We start from the raw sequence: 21,272 nt of genomic DNA, 5'->3' as shown, positions 1-21,272 counted from the left end.
TCCCCAAACCCCACGAAGGGAAGGAAGGACCGCAGGAGGCCGAGGCTGGTGGGATGGGTGGTTTTACTGATGCAGCTACAGCCGGGGCCGAGGGCCCCCGCGCACACCGTCACCGACCCGCGCTGCTCCCCCCGACCCTCCCTGGCCGACATCGGCCCTGGCCCGCCGTGGGTTTCAGGCCAGGGCGTCACAAGGCGCAGGAGGGGAGGGAAACAGAACCAGCTTCGCCCCCGAGGTATCGCTGATCCTATGGAGAATGTAGAGAGTAAAGAGTGGGATTTACAAAGAGGAGACAAGGCCTTGGCACGAATGAATAAAGCCTCAGGCAGCAGCTCCTGTCCACAGCCCACCCGCGGCAGCGGGCGGGCAGCGACAGCGCAGTTTGGCAGGTTATCGGGATACAGGACGCCCTGGATCCCCCAGGCTGGAGCAGCCTAGGGATGGCTGTTTGGGCTCCCTTTGCCACTGTTCAGACCAACCCCCTTCTGAGCTCTCCCAGCAGCGCTCAGAGAAGGCTGCCAGAGCCTCGGGGTTCATGAGAATAAAAAACAAGGTACTCTGCAGCATCCCAAAGGCTTTGTCAGAGCCCTGAGGGGATCAAAAGTCTCCCGAAGGGATGAGACTGTCGGTGCAGCAGGAGCTTGGTCTCCAATACAGCACTGCCAGATCCCAGCTGGTCACACTGCAGCCCCTTGGAGTGTCTGGAAAGTGCAGAGCTAATGAATGCATAGTTATAAAGCCAATACTGAGAAACATCCCAGGGTGATTCGCCTCACTTAGTGAAGTGACACTGGTTCAGGCCAGAAGTCCACCTAAGCTCAGTCTCCAAGCTTGGATACAGACAGGAGGAAGGTGCAAGGTGGGGTCAGGGTATCACCACCCCTGGGCTCTTCCCAGGACCTGGAGCCCAGAAATGAAAACACCTCTTAAAAAAAAAAAGGCTTTTGCCTTCATTTGATTTGCTCCAACGGAATTGTGCTTCAGAGAGCTGAGAAAGCATGACCAGCTGGCTGCAGGCAGCTGCTGAAGATGCTTTATCTCCTCATATATCTGCAGAAATATGTATAAAACCTGTTTCATTTAACATTTTCTTCTCCAAATTACAAAATTACGCTCACTCTGAAGCCAGGAATTGGCAGAGTGTAGGAGCAACTGCTCAGGGTGCTTCCAGATAAGCGATAACGGCTTTCTATCTAAATAATATCTTGGGAAAAAAATCTGAAAATATTTTTAGTACTGCTGGTTTTTAGAACTTCTGTTCTCAACCAGGGAATGCTTTTGGGGCAGTTCCCAAAGGGAATTTCATGGTTCATCATCCAGTGTGACTTGGAAGCTCAGAGCAAAGATGGACAGGGCATTGCACCAGCTCCGAGGGGACGCTGGGAGAACCAAGCTCCCAAAGCCAGCGAGGTGGAGCCCCGAGAGGAATGGGTGGGGGCACTGCTCACTGCTGTGTCCCATGGGCCCAATTCCACGGACTGCACTGGTGGAGCTCACGGGGGCTCTGGGCTTTGAGCCCCCCCAAACTGATCCTCACCTAACACCTCTGAGCTGCACCAAACCTCCAATGCCTTGGTTTCCTTTCCTCATGTTCCTGTGTCAAGGTCAGCATCGTCCTCAGGGGCACAGAACCTGAATCAGTGAGAGCCCTTTGTCATCAGTGAGGCTCCTCTGCTGCCAGGTCATACAAGGCTCTGTGAGGCCAATCCAGAGCTCACTCTCCAGTTCAAACCTCCCACATTTCTGTGGGCACATTCCCAGCTGGAGTCCCATCACACACTGGTTGTCACTGTCAATAAATGCTGTTGTCAAGAGCTGGCATCCATGGCACTGGCACAGAGGTGGGAGCAGGGAGCTTCCCACCAGTGCTGGATTCTGTTCTCACCACGAGTGTCTGGTCATAACGGCAATTCTGCAACAGCCAGTCCTGTAGATCAGGGTTTCTGGGTCATGCTGTTACACTAGTTTAACCAGAGTCTGAACAGGAGCTGGAAAAACATGAGGATGGGTGGCAGACCAAGGCATATGCACCAAGAATGTATTCAGCATTTTAAGTCCTATAAAATTTGCCTGAACTCAAAAGGACAAGTTGTGTAAAACTTGGAACTCGGCCTCAAACCAACATAGAGAGCAAAGCCATGTCCTGGGACTGTTTGCAGCTTGGCATGGCATGAAGATGAGGAGGAGTTGCTGTAACCAAAATAGATCTCTGAAGTCTTTGGCCATCTTTGTGAGGCATTCAGGTGCCTTTTTTTTAGGTCTGCAGGTATGGTTTTGCTCTTTGAAGTCCTTCCTTCAGGAACTGAAGGTAAGTTGCAGTTGAAGGGTCTTCAAAATTGGTTGAAAAACTAAAGATGCTGCTTTCAACATCTTCAGGCTTCATAGACGTTATGTCCAGGAAGTAGTTGGCATTGATATGGTGAATCTGGGAAAGGAAACAGATGAGAGGGGACTTTAAAGGCCAGAACAATTCCCACATCCACTGCCTTGGCCTCTGGCCAGGACAGAGGTGACAAGGCTTTAACAACTCTTACAGAATCTCTAATGCTTTGCAAATGCTAATTCAGGAACCAGGATCCAGGTTTGCATTTTATAATCTGAGAAAGATGTGTGAAAGACAACGGTCTCTGTCTTCCCCCGAGTGCTGACCCCTGACTTAGGCTAAGAAGATGGAGGTGATTTGGGAAAAATCATGGAGGCTCAGATCCCTTAGCTCTGAGTAAAGGCTGGGAAGACAGAGTTTGACCATGCTGGTATGAGCTCTCAGCCTACACAGCTGCAAAACCAGCACCTGAGCTTCAAACACTTCCCACTCCCCATGAAGGTGGGAAAGGGGGACACATGGCCCACAATGAGGCCACGGGCTTAGCTGCAATTTGTCACCAGCCCGTGGCCTCATTGTGGGGAAGCCATGAAGGGACAGTGAGGGGACCCTGCAGGTGTGACCAACTGGTATCTGGCCAGTGAGGGGCACAGTGAGACTAGCCCTGGCAGGATCCTCCCCTGCAAGCAGCCCAGCCCAGCAGCTGACACAGAAAGCACCATGCTGCCAAGTGTCAGGAACTGTTGTTCATCAAATCCAAAGTGGGGGGGCTTTGGGGAGCTGCTGGGGAGCACAGCAGAGCCAAAGCATGTGGACCTGCTAATGGCTGATCTGCCATGATCAATTTGGGGAATCAAGATAAATGTGCCAGAAGGTACTAATAAGGAGATTTTCTCCTAAGGCTGAGCACTAAAAACAATGGGAACAGGAAATATGCTACAGTGAGCTCCCAAAGGTCACTGACTCCAACTACAATGAGGAATCACAGGCAGACACTTGGTTCAAGTCTGTTCCACCCCTGCCCAGAGCCACTGCTGCTCTGTCTCTGATTAAAACCACACTTGTTTCAGATTTCTGGCCAGAGCTGCTGCCTGTCTGCCACAGCATCCCTGGGAGCACCACACCATGAAGGACAATGGCTTGAAGGTCCAGGGAATGGCTGGGGCAGTGGACACTCGCTCCAGGGTCTGGGAGACTGCAGAGAACACGTTCTAATGGGAAAGACCCAGCCCAGCTGAAGGGTGTTGACCATACCACAGTGCCATTGGGAAGGCAGATGATCATCTCCACAGGGAAGTTGTATTTCTCCAGATGCATGTCAGCCAGTTTGCTGTAGAACTCATTCTCTTTGTTGCTCTGTAGGGAGACCCCCAAAGAAACACGTTTGCAAACCCCAGAACTGGCAGAACAGCACGTAAGTACACTGAGCATGTGAGGGAGGGACTGAAGAGTTGCTCTGCAGCATGGTGGTAACTGGTACCATTCTCACAATCGGCTTTACTATTTCCTTTCAGTCTCCCTCTCAAATTCAGCTGTAGGTTTTATCCCCAAACAATAAAATCACCCCATCACTGGCAGTTTCCAGGCATACCAACAGTCTAATCCCAGCCTTTTCCAGAGTCTCCAGCTCTGTGACTGACCCCAGCTGACAGCACAGGCCCAGAGACAGGCTCAGAAGTGGGGGGGAAAGGTGCAATCGGAAGACTCAGAGCTCAGACGGTTATTTGGTAGCTCCCTGGATTGCAGAGAAGTCAGATGGTTGATGGCACCAGTGGCCTTGGGCAGGGCTGTCTCCCAGTGAAGCATGTGGTTTAGCTTTTAAAACTGGCACCAAGACAGAATGAAGGGGGTCACTGCACCTCCCTCTGGTCTCTGCTTAGCTCAGACATGGAGGATTCCAAACCAAAATCCCCTCCCAGCACAGGTGTGAGCTCCCCCTCCCCTGGCACCCCTGTGCCAAGCCCCATCTGTGTTCACCAGCACTAGCAAAGATGGCAGGTGTGGTGTGACTCTCACCCGCAGCTCCTCCAGCTCCTTCACCAGAGACCAGCTGCTAACGAAGCTCTGGTTCAGCAGGGCGAGGATGGGCGAACTTTCCAGGACAGTCTCCCGGAGAGTTCGCCCCGAACCTGGCAGAGGAAGAGGGAAACGGGTTTGATGTGTTTCCTGAGGTGACTGTCAGCATCTTCCATGCCACTGTGATGCCACCCTCTGGTTGGGTGGCAGCTGGCTCTGGCTCCTCCCAGCCATTCCCACTTTCTTTTTAACTCCTTTGCTGGCAGTTTTCCACAGCCTTTGTTTCCTGCAGGTGTTGCTGGCAGAGAAGATTCACCAGAGCAGACCACAAGCCACATGCCAGGCACAGAAGGACCAGAAGTCTGCCACGGATCCCTGTGGATCCACCCTGAGTGCCACTCACTCCTCATGCCAAGCAGAGCTGAGTGCTAGAGAGTTTTTAAGGGCAGACAGAACTAAAGATACCCATCCCTTCCTATCCATCCCTCCTGCCCAACATGGCATGGAAGTTCTTAGGGACTGGGGAGAAAAGCTGCACATCAGGACAATGCCAAGCCCACATCAAGACAGGTGCCAGGGATGAGGCAGAGAGCATTGTCCCTTTCCCCCTGCCAGTGCTGCCTCTTCCCAAGTAGGCTGAGAAGGGAGGAGAAAGGGGAGGGACCAGATCAATGTCTTCACCTCGACAAAGGCACTTGGTCTAGGGCTTGACTCAGATCTGCCATGGGAGAACTAAGCTCCTATCAGTAATCCCCCATTTCCAGTCTTTGACTATTCAGCATCTTCAGTGCCAGAAACAGTAAGAGAAGATCTACTGCTGGCTTGTGACCAGCTTCCTGACCCCCAGCTCTTCTCAGAGCCCAAATAAGGCACATTATCCCTCCAGTCAGGCTGGGAATGTCCTCACCTCAGCAGGATTGGTCATCCAAAGCTCCCCACAGCAGGATTGAGTGCACCAGCTTCTTCTCTGCTTTTGCTCTCTCAAAAGCTTCTGTGAAGGGCAGGTAGGAGATCTGGAGGCAGAGAGACAGCATGAGAAACAGACACAGAACTGCCCAGCTCAAACAGGAGCAGGTCTGAAGGAACCTGCCACAGCCCTTGGGTGTCACACACTGAGTTCAAGCTGCAGTAGAACCTGTAGATTTAAGCAAATGACAACTGTGGTGGTTTCCCCAGGGACAACTTCATCTCCTGGGGAGACTGTGATCCCTCACAGCCTGTGGGCTGTCACTTACACCTGCAGAGCCCTGATGTTACTCACTGCACAAAGCATCTGCACAATGGTGAGCTGTCTGCAACTCCACCTCAGCTGCCCAGGAAATCTGGCCTTGAGATATTTATTAGAAAACCTCACCGAAACAGCCTAAAAACTGGCCCTGCACAGAGATTGTTCCAATCACTCAAATGAAAGGAACTGATATGAACATCTTGGTGGCTTGAAGGGACATTTTTAAGCTCAGGCACAAGGAGGCAGCCACTGGAGCATGTCCCTTCAGCCAAGGAAGCAGTGACAGGCAGCAGCCATCTGCTCCACAGGCTGCTGGCATGTTAAATAGTTTGGGTCACCCAGGGCTATAAATTTGTGTCTTGCTGCAGGATGCAGAGGCACAGGCAGCTTGTGTGTTCTCTGCTGATAAGGAAAGCTTGGTCCAAAGGTACCTGAATGCTGCAAAAGTAATGCCAGAGGAAAACCGTTTCTAAGGAGCACGATCACCTGCCTCCTCCAACAGCAGCAGCTACTGATAAGAGGCAAGAAGGATGAGCCAATGCTTACAATACAAGTCTGGGACACCTGACATCAAGGTGTTGCTCCTGTCTGTGCTGCCCTGTGACCCCAAATGCCTTCTCAGAGATGCTGCACTCCTCCATCTGGAAGCTGAAGCCCACCAAGCCACATGCGGTGCCCTGAGGCACATGTTGAGTTGAGCTGGGAGACTCACACTGCTCTGAACGCTGCTTTACATTGTGGCCTCTCCTTTCTGCTTCTTCTCCAGGTGACTGGATGTCTCGGTGAAGACAACCTACCCCAAAGAAACGTGCCAAGGAAGAACCTGGCCACTTCCTCACCTTCTTAAATGGATACATTGCCACTTCCAGCTTCTGGGCTGCCTCTTCCCAGGGGATTTCCTGCTGCCAGGTTATCTCTTCAAACACAAATTGGATGGGTTCCGCTGAGGGATCCCGGCTGTCAATGATGTTTCCATTCTCATCATGGATCACGGTGGGGATTGAAGGCCCTGTTGATTCCAGCTCCATCTGCAGGAGAAAAGACTGAGCTGGACACTGCAGACACCCCACTCCTGGTTGTCTGTACTCCAGAACAGGATAGATTCAAATTAAGACTGTGCAGCTTCTAATGAAGATACAGCTTGATTTCCTGTCTCCTGGAGCTGCACTTCACCAGTTGCAGATGTGGGGGATATACCAGGAAAGCATTTCGTTTCCTTCAGCTATTGTTTGGCTGTGCCTGCCAGATTGGAAATGCATGAGACTCCATGTTTCCACCTTCCCAGTGGAGATTTTTGACTGTGGGACACCAGATCCTTAAAATCATTAGGGCCCGCAGGGCTAATTTGAAGCTCTTGCTTCCATCACCAGCTCAGCCCTTACTCAGCCCTGCGAAGCCACAAGAGGGTGCAACAGGGAAAGCTGCTCAGAAGCTTCTCTGTGGCTCAGTGTTCTGATACAGCTGAAATAAGTCTGTTGCCTGTCTTGGCAATTAAAAATAAACATGGACCTAGTTTAAAAGAAAACGGGACTGTTAAATTCAGGTATTCAAAATCCTGACTTACATTTCCTGTCCTGAGAGCCGAGATTACCATAAAACAGTAGACAAACCTCATGTAGTTTCCAAATTCAGACCCACTGTTGTTTATAGGCTCAGAGCCTAGGTTCAGCTCCTCATCTTCCCCTCCTGCCTGTTAGATGATGTTTTAAAAAAAAGGAAAAAGGTCACATGACCTAGGACTTTAGAATTCAACCCACATGGAGGACAAAAGGAAAATATCCTAAGAATTGGCAATAGGGAGTCACACAAAGGACACACACAGATCAGTGGAAATTGTGTTGCAATATTCCAGAGAAGGCCCTAAAGAACAAGGATAATGGATGTGATCCAGCTTGGGGCCACCACAGCATCACTCCCTGCAGAGCCGCTGCCCATCTATGGAGGATCGTGAGCGACCACAGACCTGAGGCAGGTATCCAATATCCACTTCCATGTTCCTGCTCTCGCTTGCCCCGTACAGCCACTCCATATCCACGTTCAGAGACCTGCAAGGTGAACCCAGCATGTTCAGAGTCACCCAAGGCTATAGCTGTGTGTGGGAAACCCCACAAAAAGGGAACATCCAATGCTCCTCTTGCAGAGCCGGCACTGAAGCCTGGAGCCTCTGTCTCCTTGGAGATCACCGTGTTCCCTCCACCAGACCAGTAACACCAGATCCCTGCTGGATCAGGGCCCAAGCACCCATCAGCACTGTGGGAAAATGCCCTCACACTTGTGAGCTCTATCAAATCACACGTGTGAGAGATGTCTTTGCTCCCTCTTTCTTCCCAGCACTTTAATCACACACTCTGATACTGCTGAACTTTAAAAAGTGTTTTTTCGGAAGTGAAAGGCTTTTGTAAGGAGCTGCTGGCAGAGCCCTAAGTGTCTGCTCGCTGTAAGAAATGTGCTGACAGAGCCATTGGTGTTGAGTCGCCAGGGTAATGTTAGAACAGAATTTTCACTCCAGACATCATGGGCAAAGCAATTTGAAGCTCTTCTCCCCTGAAATGCTTCTGGCTCCTTGCCAGAGAGCACAAATGAACTAGTGCAAAGCTATGCACACAAAACCTTAACCTGTGAGACTCCAAGAAAAAATATGTTGAAGGAGCATTAGGCCTTGCTGAACTTCAGTGCTTGAAGCCAGGCACTGGGACTGTGCCTGGGGCTGCTTTCCCCACCCTCCTCATCCCCCAAGTACCAAGTACTTAGTGGTGAGTGAATCAGACCATGGAATGTGTCAGGGATCCTCAGTGACTGGTAGAGATGCATTTACAAGAAACTGCAGAGCTCAAATAACTCATTTGCCAGGAACTTGGCTCAAAAAAGCATGAGCTTATTCATCACAGACAGATGTGGTTGCCCATCCCTGGAAATGTTCAAGACCCAGGCGGATGGGCCCTGGAGCAACCTGGTCTTGCAGAAGGTGTCCCTGCCCATGGCAGTGTGGTAGAACTTAAGGAAATGATGCTAAGGTCCCTTCCAACCAAACCATTCCATGATTCTATGATCACAGACACACAAGGAACTTCTGTAGCTTCCAACAGGTACCTCACAGCTGCAGAAGTCCTTGCCACAGCTAAAGAGTGCTGGGACAGGATGTGGGGAGCAGTGCATGCAGAAGTGCTACAAGTGAGGAGGCTGCTGCCTGTCTCTAGGGCAACAGAACAACTTTAATGTGTGTCTTTCCATGTGTCTGCAGGTACCTCCTTCCAAAGTGGTTTGACACAGGATAGCTCAGGTTTGGATGCTCAGCTGCAGCAGGTTGTGCAAGGACACAACTATTCCTAACCCTATGCTCCACACCCCCATCAGCCTCTGCCTTGCTTCTCTCCTGTTCCTCCTCTGTCCTTGTCCTTCCCTGCCTCTCCCAAGCCAGATGCCCCCTGGACCTGTTGATAAACAAAGGTATTCCTGAAAAATTGCATCAGAACCAGTTTAGGGAGCAACTAGAGAAATACAGACACAATGACCATGCTGACCACTGGCAGGGAAGGATGTGAACCAGTGTGGCCAAAGCTCAGGCTGCAGCTCTGCCTTCCCTCCACTTTTCAGGATGTCCAAGTACCACAGGAGACAGGGCTGTCACTGCACCTGTACCTCCACCTAAACAGAGCTTACCAGCCTTCCCACACACACCCAACACCCAGTCCTGCATAGGCTCCCAGAGCCCCTGGATTCCACTGGGCCTTGTCTGTAACAATCCTCAAGTTTTTTCATCACCCAGGAAGAGAGAGAAAAAGCTGTACCTGTTGTTAGGGACAAAGAGCTTAAACTCTCGGACATGAGAAGCATCCTTGGAGAGGATGATGTGACCTGTGAATTGGCCTGGGGAAAACCAGAAGGGAAAGTCTGGTGGCTCATTCAGCTGGAACTCAGCATGGATCCTGAAAAGGGAAAGGAGTCATCAGTTGCGGTTCTTGGGGGAGAGAAATGATCATGTGCTGCAGATGACAGCAGGGAAAAGCAACCTCCAGGCACCAGAAATTATGAATGTAAACAGAGGAAGAGAGGGGCAGTTCAAAAATCTTTTCATGTCACACAATGAAGAGAGTAAAAGACTGGAGTAGATCCTCTGGGTCAGGAACATCTCCAGTATTGATGCCTTTTGGAGTTGTCACTAAGTGTCCATCCAGGAAGGAAAAATTATATTATCATTTCTTGAAATGACAGGGACAGAACAAGACCCCTTCAGGCTCCCTTCCAGCTTGATCAGGTAAGTAAAAGCTGTAACATTGCCTATAAAACAAGAGAATAATTCCCCAGACTCTCCTGCCTGCAAAGACACTCCACCCCCTGATTAACCAAAATCTGGCAAATTTTTTTGCTAATCAGACTCTCTCCTTTCAGCCAGGAATAGCTCCAAGGGTGATGAAGAATCAATGCTGTCCTGCATGTGGGCACAGTCCCTGCCTCACCAGAGACACAGTGACACCAGGAGCAAGAGTTGGCTGTGAACCATCCTCTTCCTTGACACTTCACCTCCCCTCCAGCCAGAACACGTCTGGCCTTGCTTGGAAACATGATTGCACAGGCAATGGCATAGGTGCTGTCTGCCATGGGCTCACAGCAGCCTTCTCCACTCCCTGGGATATGGAACAAACTCAGAAGAGCCACCAAGCCCCACCCCAAGCACCCTGGCCCCCTGGCCTCACCGGAATGCTATGGTGTAGTAGAAGCTGCTGATGGCTTGGATGCAGGCCACAGCTCCCTGGGGAGCAAAGCGAGTCTTTACGAAGGGGCGTGGGTGGAACATGCTCAAAAGCTTGTGGATTATGACCTAGAGAAAGAATTGTAAGACAGCAAGAATGAGAGGTTTGCAGCTCCAAAGCAACTCCCCACCAGATCAGGAAGGTGAGAGAATGGCTATGACTTAAAAACCAGCTCAGAGACCAACCTAATCACAAACCAAGGAGATAAAGTAAGCGACCACTTCTAAAAATAAATCCATCTTCCAGGGCTTCTATGCTATTCCCATTGTTTACAAGTTCCCATCATCCCAGTGAGGGCAGTAAACTGACCTATGAGGCTGCCTCCATCAATAGTATTTCAGATTTTGAAGGAGTGGATGTGCAACCAATAATCACACCAGGCTGAGAAGGTGCTTCAGCTCAGTGATCACTGTCACCCGCCTGTGGACCCAGGTGAAGGTGATGCTCATGCCTGACTTTGCCTGCTGTGTACACACACCGTTCCACTTGTCAACAAAGTGTTCCCCTCTGGGGTTGCACTTGGCCATTGTTCCACAAGTAATGATTACTTCATACAGCTGCTTTCTGGATAACCCCCTCAGGGAAAAACGATCCTAAAATCCCACACAATGTTTTAACAAAGCAAGATGAAGTAACTCAAGTCAGCCTCATTTGGCCTGCTCTGTTTTACCTCTGATTTAGGAGATGGTGCTCCTGGCTGTATACTGAAGTCTTTTTGCTTCCTTGGAAAATCCAGGGAGACATACAGTAAAAGTCTTGTATGAGGATTCCTGTGATTCATCTGGGCTACAAACCAGCACAGTCTTACCAACTACACATCAAGTATATAGAAACTGAGTTTCATATCTCACCTCTTTGCCCTTGGGAGGCGGAGGGTAAAATCTGTTGTTGGAAAGATACCCAGTGAAGATGTTTAATTCACTAGGAATTATCCACCATGGATCCCCGAGATCCAGTTTATTCTTTGGAGGAAGAAAGGCTTTAAACTGCCTGGCAAGCAGCACACTCATGGGGGCTGCTGGCGCCGTCCAGTTCCTCAGCCCAGAGAGGGCAACATGAGAAATCTGTGAACAAAAGACACTATCAGAGCTCGGAGTGGACTCTACAAACCTGCAGTGATGCTCATGGATGTAAGGAGGCTTTGGAAAAGTGGGAAAAATATGTATCATGTTCTAAATTCTTCCTATCAACCCAAACAGTTCTGTCAGCTTTCAAGAGTAATAGAGGAGAGTGGAACATGCCACCTAACACCACTGCTTCTGGACTTAGCTCCAGGAGAGCCATGTCTAATTCCTGCTTCCAGCTTCCTGGGAAGGGTGTGTTAACTGGGGCATGGTGCTGTTGAGTGTGCTGAAAACACTGAATTGCTGCAGGAAGCAACAAGTCTCCTCACCACAGCAAATCCCACGAGCTTCAGCAGGACTATGTCCCCCTCGTAACGCTCCAGCACATATTCCTGGTGATGCTACCAGCCCCCTGGACATGTTTATTCCAGAACTTGTGGGCACACGCATCCTGCATGACACCTACTCCCAAGAAACCGTCCTTGCTCTTCGTCATTGTTTCCATGACCAACGGCTGGAATTTAGCCAGAACGGACAGAGTCTCCCCGCTTGGATCAGGCATCTCCTCCTCTTCAAATTCTGAGATGGGAGCAACTCCTAGACAAAAGGACAGGCATTTAAGCAGCTGTTTTCCCCTCCCCTTTTAAGCAATTGTGATTACACAGTTACCCTGGCAAATCCAGGAGCACTGGGAGTTTCCCAGCTGTCCCCATGCAGCAGAACTCAGATCCACCCTCGACACAAGCTTTGGCTGCATGAATTGAAGGGAAACTCTCCTTTTGGCAGCCAATTCAATGGCTTTAAACTGAAAGAGAGTGGGTTTACATTTGATATTGGTAAGAAAGTCCTCCCTGTGAGGGTGGTGAGGCCTCGGCACAGGTTGCCCAGAGAAGCTGTGGCTGCCCCATCCCCGGAAGTGTCCAAGGCCAGGTTGGACAGGGCTTGGAGCAACCTGGGATAGTAGTGGAAAGTGTCCCTCCCCACAGCACAGGGTGGAACTGGATGAGCTCTAGGGTCCCTTCCAACCCAGACCAGTCTGGGATTCTATGTTTCCATGACTCCAAACCCCACAGCTCAGTCAGGAAGGTTCACCACACCTCAGAGTGATCTGAACACGTGCTCATGCCAATCCATGACAGCACAAGCAAAGACTGTCTCTGTTTCCACTGTACTGGGAGCTCCACTGTACATTATCAGCCCCACACTTCTCCCTGCTTGGCATCAGCAGAGACATTTGCTACACACTGATACGGTCTTCAAACATGACCTACCCAAACTGCTATCCAAGAGAGGCCACCACAGCTGGAGAAGTGAATGAATGGAACGCAGTGACTCAATAATAGTTTTGGCCTAGCCTGGGATGAGTTGTATTTGTTGCATTCACCCTCCCAAATCCCCTTTAGGCTCCAAAGTAACTTATGCACAGCAATGGGATCCTCCATCTTATAAAAACTCGACTTTGCGAAAGTGATGCCTAGTGCTTAAGCCTTTCCAAAAACATGTAAAGCTTCACAGCCCCTCTTCATGTAAATAACACTCAAAACAGCACCCAGAAAATAACAAGGGGAATAAAACATTAAGTTAATAAAACCTGTGGAGTGCATTATCTTTGGTTTTAGCTTGGTCTGTGCAGGGAGAGCTCTGGAAGGCAGACAGGTACCTTACCTGTCAGCTTCTCAGCTATTGGCTTGAACTCCTCTGGGCTGAGGTACAGGTCATGGTTTGTGTCCAGAGAGGAAAAGAGAAACAGCCCCTCATTTCCCAACGACTTCAGAGCCAACTCCTGGTTTGGGAAGAAGAGGCAAGTAAGATTTCATTCCAACCTCTTTCAGAAATCTGCTCTGGCCTCTCTTAGCCCTGGAGTTAATCTGCATTCTTTCCAGCACACAAACATCATCCAGGGGAAAGATTAACACCCCTTGGCAGGATTTTGTGCTATTTACAGTTAGGATCAGTGTCCAGGAACTGCTGGCATGAGCATATTAAAACTGCATGTGGCTGAGTAATTCAAACTGAACCATTTGGTCAGAGTCAGATTCAAAGTCTTCTGTTAGATGGATTTCCCACTTTTTCCAGCTCGTGAAACCTGCAGATATTTACAGCACCTGGAGATGGTGATTGCTGGAATGAATTGGCGGGCAGGGAAACAAAGGCAGTCAAATACATGAGTAGCCACATCACAAAAACACAAAGGGAATGAGCTGAGCTCTTGGAAATCATAACTTTCACCATGGCAAGATCCATGCCAGCATCACTGCCCACAACTGGCTCCCTGCTCCCTCTGCCCTCCATCAGGGAGCCACAAACCCCACGGTTCTCTCTAGAAAGTTCCACAAGGTTCCAGCCACCCTGTGCCTCAGTTTTTCCCTCTGCAAAGCCCAGGCAGAGATCCAGTGGGAAGCACTGGAAAGGCGATGTCTCCCTTGGAGCAGCCCCAAGAGGGCTCTAGATGCTTCCAGTTATTTCCACTCCACAGTCTCAGCACTGCAGGGAAAGGAAAAACTTGGAGGCACAACAAAAGAGGTCCGTGTTGGTGTAGGAGACAGGAGAGACATGGAACAAGTGAGATAAGCCCCTCACTGCCAGCCCCCAGCACGTCCTCTGTGACGCATCACTTGGGGCAGCTTCCTCTGTCATCTCCTGGAAAAGCCTGGAGCTGTGAGCACAAATCCTCTGTATTCTGCTGTTCTCTGTTGCCTGCAGCACCACCGCCATCCCCAGATCCCCAACGAGTTTATTTTCCATCTATTGCCTGCCAGCCTGAAGCACCACTGGAAGTCTGGAAGGCTTTGCTCCCATCAACTGCAGCAACAAAAGCACTTATGAGCCTTCCAGGGCAGTTCCAGGCCTGAGAGAGAGAGACAAATAAAGACCCTGGAATACAAACTGGAGATCTGGATGTGGACACGGCTGAGGAAAGACAAGGAGGGAAGAATGCAGCGGCTACACAGGCAAAAAAATGAAGGAACAAGATGGTTATTTGTGCACAGGAACAATCCAAATTCCTGGATCTAAAACTTTTGTTTCCAGAATGAATGGGGATGTGCATTCTTGGCCCTGGTAATGTTTTCCTGAGCACCTGCCCTGTCAGCCAGGTGCCAGGATCACACCACAAAGCCTTGTGCCAGGCTCCAGGACTTCTCCCAGCCTTCATCCAGCTGGACTCTGCCTGCTGCTGGAGTGTGGGGAAAAATCATCATCCCTTACTGAGCAGGGCTGGAGGCAGGAGAACCAGTTGTACCCCAGACAGAACAACATCTCTGGCTGCAGCTAAAACAGCAGGACATGAAGTGGGAACACAGACACTGGACGTGAGCATCCAAAAACCAATGTACAGACAGAGCTGAAAGCACAGTCACATTCCTCAGCTGTACTGACATGTGGATTAGGCACTAACAAACCATCAGCAGGAACCCAGGAGTGTCCACCTGGCTGGAGATAAGACCCCAACCATGCAGGAACAAAGAGAACACACAAGGCCTGCTGCACTTGGCTACAAGGAACAATAAAAATTATGTTTAAAAGGGGAGAGAGATGTCAGGGCTTGGCCTTTTGCTTTCTGACAACATTCACAGTAAAGAAAGCTTGTGGGTTTTTTCCTTTTTCTTTCTAATCTGGGATTAGAAAGTTACACAAAACACAAAGTCCCCCTATTTGTGCCAGGGGGGCAAGACTGAGCTTTTTCAATCTTTCTGTAGAGGAAAAGTTGTGGTTTTCACAAAGTTTTCCTCTCCCACCTGCCGGTGGGTTGTTCAGTTAAACATTTCCGTGGAGGAAATAAAAATAAAACCTTGGGCTGTTCCCATTTTGTTCTCTCCAGCAGGACCCAGTGACAGCTGGCTGTCTGTCCTCCGGAAAAAAACAAACCTCCAGAAGACCTGGCTTGTGCCAGGCTGTGAGGACTGTCCTCACCCTTCTGTCCTTGTTGGAAAAATTAGTCTTCTAACTGGTTTGAACCACTTTTCCCTTTTTGCAATGCAAGAAGACACAAAGAAAAGAGGCATCCTTTAAAAATATCCTTTAAAGACACTTCTCTTTCTACTAGAAAACTATCAAGAAATCTGCTGTTTTCCCAGATGGTCACAGACGAAGTGCTGAGCCAGAGGAGTGTGATCTCCAACAAAGGTGTTCTCCAAAGCACGGCACAGCTGTTGGAATTACAGGGATTACAATCAAAACCAGTCAAACAGTCTAATTTAAAATAAAAAAAAACAAACCTCAAACATAAAAAACCTCTTCCTGTTTTCCAGCTCATGTCTTCCATTTTTTTGCTGCTTCTGCAGTGCTCTTCAGAGCCCGCAGCACAGGAGGTGCCAGTGCTCCTGCTCTTCCTTCTCCTTTCAGGGGGCAGCTGGTCTCACGGGGCACTGCTGGTGCCTGGTGGCCACCACAGCTCTGTGGTGGTTCCAGCCCAATGGCAGCCACCTCAAGCCCACGTCCACTGGTGTGTGGTATCACAGCTCAGTGATCAGCCTGGCAGTGGCCACGTTAAGCTCTGCAGCTACTGATACCTGTCTGAGTAGTGGCTGCCACGGTTTCATGGCCATCACAGCCTGGCAGTGGCCACCACAACCCCAGCAGCCACCACAGCTGCCCAGTAGCCACCGGTGTATGGCAGTCACCTCAACCTGGTAGCAGGATCTCATCCTGTGATCCAATCCCAGTGACTACCAGTGCCTCGTGGTCACCTCAATCCCAGTGGCACCCAATGCCTGGTGCTCATCTCAGCCTGGCCACAGCCACCTCAGCCTCAGTGGCAACCGAAGTGTGGTGGTCCCTTCAGCCCAGCAACAACCACCTCAGTCTCTGGTAGCCACTTAAAACGGCAGCCATCACCTCTGCCTGGCCATGGTCACCTCAGTGCCAGTGGCAACCTCAACCCTGGTGGCCATCAACTCCTGCTGCTCCTCTCAGCCTGGTGGGGGCCATCTCAGACCCAGTGGCCATTGGTGCCTGGCAGTCACCCCAATGCCAGAGACCACCTGAACCCCCAGAGCCACTGATGCCTGGCAGTCACCTCAGCCCCAGTAGCGACCCCGAGGCCGGTGGCCACCGCTGACAGACCGTCACTTCAGCCTGCCTACGGCCACCTCAACTCGAGTGGCCACCAACTTCCCGTGCTCCCCCAGCCTGGCGGTGGCTCTCGGTGTCTGGCATTCATCTCAACCCCAGTGGCCACCGCTGCCTGGTGGTCACTTCAGCTTGGCCACGGCCACCTCAACGCCGGTGGCCACCAACTCCTGGTGGTCCCCTCAGCCCCGCGGTGGCCACCTTAGCCCCCGGTGGCCCGAGGTGTTCGGTGCTGCCCTCAGCCCCGGTGGTTCCGTCACCGCCCGCCGTCCCTTCAGCCCCGCGGCCACCGCCTTCCCCCTCTCGCTCCCCGGCGCGGCGGCGCCATCGCGCCCTCCATTCTGCTCCTCTTCCCCCCGTCTCCCCACGGCCCCGGCCCCGGCCCGTGCCCGGTACCTGCCGCCGCGCCGCCTCCGCGTCCCGGTAGTACTTCACGGCGACCAGCGCTGCGAGCGCGGCGACCGCCAGCGCCAGGCGCGGAGGGGCCGGGCCGGGCCCCGCCATGGCCCCCTCAGCGCGCGGAGCCGCCATGGCCGCCGGCCGGGGGAGGCGCCAGGCGAGGAGGGGCCGGGCCGGGCCCCCCACGGTCCCCTCAGCGCCCGGCCCCGCCGTGGCCGCCGGCCGGGACAGCAGGAACGTTGTGGAGGATGAAATGACCGCTACTCGGTTTGAAAAAAGCAGTTTTAGAGCTAAATGAGCGGCACTCCGTCGGGAAGAAACCCTTTTAAGCCTTTAATTTTCCCGCTGAGGCGGCTCTCAGAGGCGATGAAGCCCCCCCTCTTCGGTGGTCTCATCGTTCTCTGTGGGCTTTGCTTTTGTTATTATTGGCAGAGTGTGGGGGGAGCGTGTCCATCCTCAAATTGCCAGAGTGGTCTCTGCTCCCCAATTCAGCATTTCCAAGAAGAGCCATATCCTGCACTTCTGCTTGGTTTTCATTCACCAAAATGATTAACAAAACAGGTAACGGTGGTTTCACTTGCAGTGATTTCGCTGATCCTTAAGGCCCAGGATTGCAGGAATGGGAATTAGCAGATAGAAATGACTTGTCAGCCTTGGGTGATGGTGCTCAGCCTCTTGCCTTCAACAACGTCCCCACACTTTAGGTCATTTCTACCATTACACCACATTTTGGGTCATTTTGACCCCAACTTTTCCCAACTCCCCGTGTTCTCTGTGCCCTTTGGGTCCATCCACACATGTTGCCGTCACACCATCCCTTGGCAGTGGCTTGACCAAGATATGCATCCTTAGCCATTTTAATCTCTCCTTACAACTCAGCCTCCTGCTCATCTGTACATGCAATTCTGAAATCCCCTGATTGCTGGGGAAGATTTAGTGCCGTTTGCTGCTGCTGCTGCAGGGCGAACAGCAGTGTTTGATCTCTCCAAGGGTAGCAGGAAGCATTAGCATTTAATCCTTTGAAGCTTTTGCTGTTTCCTAAGCCTGCCTAATCATTTTTGGTTTAGGTTTAAAGAGCATTTTAGATGGAGATGAGGAGAGCATGACCAAGCCATTAAGGGAGCAGTGGTGACTGCATGGAGGAGGGAGGATGAGGATGGTCACCCTGGGAAGCGCAGTGTGGGAGTGGGTGGATTCCACCAGTGAGCAAAACTTGGGTGGTGACTTGGGTGAGGACTGGGACTTGGGACTGTCCCTCTCTCAACCACAGATCCGCCCATACAGCCCTCAATGTTTCTCTTGCAGTGATGGTGAAAGGTTGGAAATACAGTTTGGACAAGACAGAGGAGCCCAACAACAGAATCAGCATTGGGGTATTTGAGACTTAGATCAGTGTTGTTTCACCTGCAGGGCCAATGGAGAAAGGAGGTTCCTCCTGCCAGTTCCACCATAGAAGAAAACTTCCATGAAACTCTACCCCTGCTCTTCACTCTCCTCCTCCCCACCCATTACAGAACCAGTGCTTGAGCCATGGGAAGGAGACAGGGGGAACTGGATTAACAGAGCATTGAAATGACGTCTGGGAGCAGAGACAGGTATGGACTTATTAGGTTGGGCAGTGAGGTGTGGAGAGTGGTTGTTTACCTCAAATATCCCAGCACATACCTTTAGAGCACAAAACATAACAGGACAAGGTATCTTTGAAACAGGATAAATGGACTTGGTTGTCTGGGAAATGAGAAAGAGCGAGAGGTGATCTGAGACAACACCTGCAGCCTCGGCGGTGGAGGAGACCTGACAGGGTTGGTTGGCAGAGCTGAGGTGATTCTGTTTAAACGAGAGGCTCTTTTTACAGCTGAACTATTTCCAGTGTCATCAACCACCACATAAAGATGACAAATGCATGAATTACTTGATAGGAAAAACAATGAAAAGACAAAAGGTGAAATAATTCATGGTGTCTGCTGGGAGCTAATCCTTCTCAAGAGAGAACAAACCCAGCAACTCCTAGATCTACACTGCTTCGTCCTGAGATTACAGCACTCAGGGAAGAATGTTAAATATCCAGACTTCTACTGTGTGGCCCACCCAGGCACACCTGTATCAAAGGGAATCATAGAAAAATAACAGGGAAGATTTCCACCAAGAGAATTCACCCAGCAGGACAAACTAGCCCAGATTTTCCCTTTGTCAGATGGGAGAATGTTAAGAAAAATAGTGAGAAAGTGGTAGCAGGGATGAAAAACTTGAAGCACCATCTTTTTGCAGGAGAGGCCTGAGTTTTCCATGTGTCAGAGTACAGGCAGTAACTACATTTCAGGGCAGCACGCTGGGAGAGCAGAGGAACCCTGTCCTTGTTTCAATCGATGGCCCTGTTCCCATTGCCTGAAAACCTGGATCAGTTAAAGCCAAAGCCATCACGGAGCAATGGAATGAGGCTGTAAAACCTGAGCTCTGTGCACAAATGGAAAAAGCACCTGGAAACAGAAACCCTTCCAGGAAAGTGAGTCCTGACCAGACTAAGGCTCGTAAGCATTAATCCTCTAGAAACAGTAAGGATCAAGGAGTATCCAGGAGTATCCAAGCCTGGTTTCATGTGTGGCTTTCTGCAGGGGACAAGAAAACCAGAGGTGACAAAGCTTCACAGCCATGGAAATCTGAGGGTTCATCCCAGAAAGTGAATGGCCAGCAAGGGCTGCAGAGTGAAATGAAGTTTGAGACATTTCAAAGTAAACCATTTAGCTGAAGGACAAGAGCCAATTCCCATGTCTTGCATTTCTAACTCCTCCTTGGCCTTTCTTACTGAGCAGGAAGCAATCCAGTCTGTGGGTCACTTACAGTCCAACCCCGTGGCTCTCACAAAACAAAATAATTTACAAAGCAGGTGTTTTATTGAGAGGATTCCTAACTCCAGCCCAGTACCTGTGTGAGGCTCCACAGGGAATGAAGGCAAAGAGCCCAATGTGATCGGGAGGAACTGCTGGAACTCTGCTAAGACTGGGAGCCAGCACTTGTGCATCCCATCTGAAACAATTGGATAAATAGATCAGATCAAAACGTATCTGGAAAAATACTCTGCCTGCCAGGCTTTTGAATTCAATAACCAATTCTGCTGAAAGCCTTCCAAGGGAATTTAATAATGCCATAAAAATGAAGTGTGGGTTACAAAAAGATGCATTTGTTTTCTGGGTAGTTTTGTCTTATCTCTGTGCAGGCCAGGTGACAGCAGTCTCAGTGTCAGGGATTAGTTTCCATCTCCACCACTAATGCAACTGTCTTTTATCAGAACTTACAGGAAATTCCTTCTGATATAAAATAGCACATGCTCTGATGGTGAAAAAAAGATGGTATCACAGCTTCTGAATTTGAATGTAACAGGAGAAATGGGCAATAACCCAGGCTGATCAAAATGCCTGGTGGCTCAAAGTAGGAAAAAAAACACCAAAAGGCAACAACAGAATTCCCACTGGTGTTCCACATGCCTAGAACAAAGAGGCAGGAAAAAAACAGCTCAAAGACACACATCTTTCCAGATCCTTCCATGAGGCATTTAAAGCCAAATCTCTGGTTCAGCATAACACCCCATTTACTGACCTGCTCGAAGTCTGCAAACAAAGGGGCTCCCTCTGGGTGGACAGAAATCCCACCCACCCACCTGGCAGGATGAATATGATGTGAAATCCCCCACAGGGCTCCCAAGTTCTGCTTGAGCAGGAGCATCCAACCAAGGCTCGAGGAAGGGAAGAGCAGAAGCAGTTCAAGACACCAGCAGGACAAACATTCCTGTCACCTGCATTGCCATAGGACAGAAAAATCCCAGTTATGGATCAGGGCCAGGCCTTGGAATAAAGCTGATCCTTGGAATGAATCTTTACTCCTGCTAAACATAGGCATGCTTAACTTGATGGCTGTGATTAATCCCCTGGGCCTAGGATTTCAGTGGATATCTGGGAGCACAGGCAGAGGTATTTGCAGATATGGGATGGTTCAAACATGCTCCTGCTCATTTGTGCAGAAGAGAAAACAACCACGGAGTTTTAATGTAACACCAAGGATCTATTCCTAATGGAAACTAGAGCCATGATGTTTATTTTAGGGGTTTATATTTTGCCAGGCAAAGTGTTCTGAGTTACTCCAAGAGCAGGGCATTTTTATTTAAGGAATTCCCTTAATCCATTCTAAAAATCCTCTGAGCTAAAACAGCTTCCCAGTATGCAAATCTCTTGAATAATGCAGCTCACTCCCAAGATGTTTAGTTACCAATAACCATTCCTCTAGGCCAGGCTTACCAGGCAGTATCTTTATCCCCTGGATAATGATAAGTTCTCATCTGACAACCTTATTTCTCTTGGGGAATTACAAAAGCAGGAATTTTGAAACACCATTTTTTGTCTTCACAACTTGTTTAAGCAACTTTATTT

General features: G+C 50.2%; 1 protein-coding gene across 2 annotated transcripts; it reads right to left on the bottom strand.

Moving 5' to 3' along the window:
• Window positions 1-46: 46 nt before the first annotated feature.
• On the bottom strand, window positions 47-17,021 carry SELENON (selenoprotein N). 2 transcript variants are annotated; one of them, XM_071576944.1, is made up of 12 exons: window positions 16,849-17,021; window positions 13,048-13,165; window positions 11,849-11,979; window positions 11,170-11,382; window positions 10,262-10,386; window positions 9,356-9,493; window positions 7,531-7,612; window positions 6,407-6,595; window positions 5,247-5,352; window positions 4,340-4,452; window positions 3,578-3,679; window positions 47-2,425 (listed from the first exon to the last, which is right to left on the bottom strand). In XM_071576944.1, the coding sequence occupies exons 1-12, from the start codon at window positions 16,981-16,983 to the stop codon at window positions 2,255-2,257; spliced, it is 1,623 nt and encodes a 540-aa protein (XP_071433045.1). In that variant the 5' UTR covers window positions 16,984-17,021; the 3' UTR covers window positions 47-2,254. The 2 variants fall into 2 exon arrangements, with proteins under 2 accessions (XP_071433045.1, XP_071433046.1); XM_071576945.1 differs by lacking the exon at window positions 11,170-11,382.
• Window positions 17,022-21,272: the final 4,251 nt, after the last annotated feature.

This window comes from Pithys albifrons, chromosome 24 (assembly GCF_047495875.1).
Source record: "Pithys albifrons albifrons isolate INPA30051 chromosome 24, PitAlb_v1, whole genome shotgun sequence".
Classification (NCBI taxonomy): domain Eukaryota; kingdom Metazoa; phylum Chordata; class Aves; order Passeriformes; family Thamnophilidae; genus Pithys; species Pithys albifrons.
This window is presented reverse-complemented; position numbering and strand designations above follow the sequence as displayed.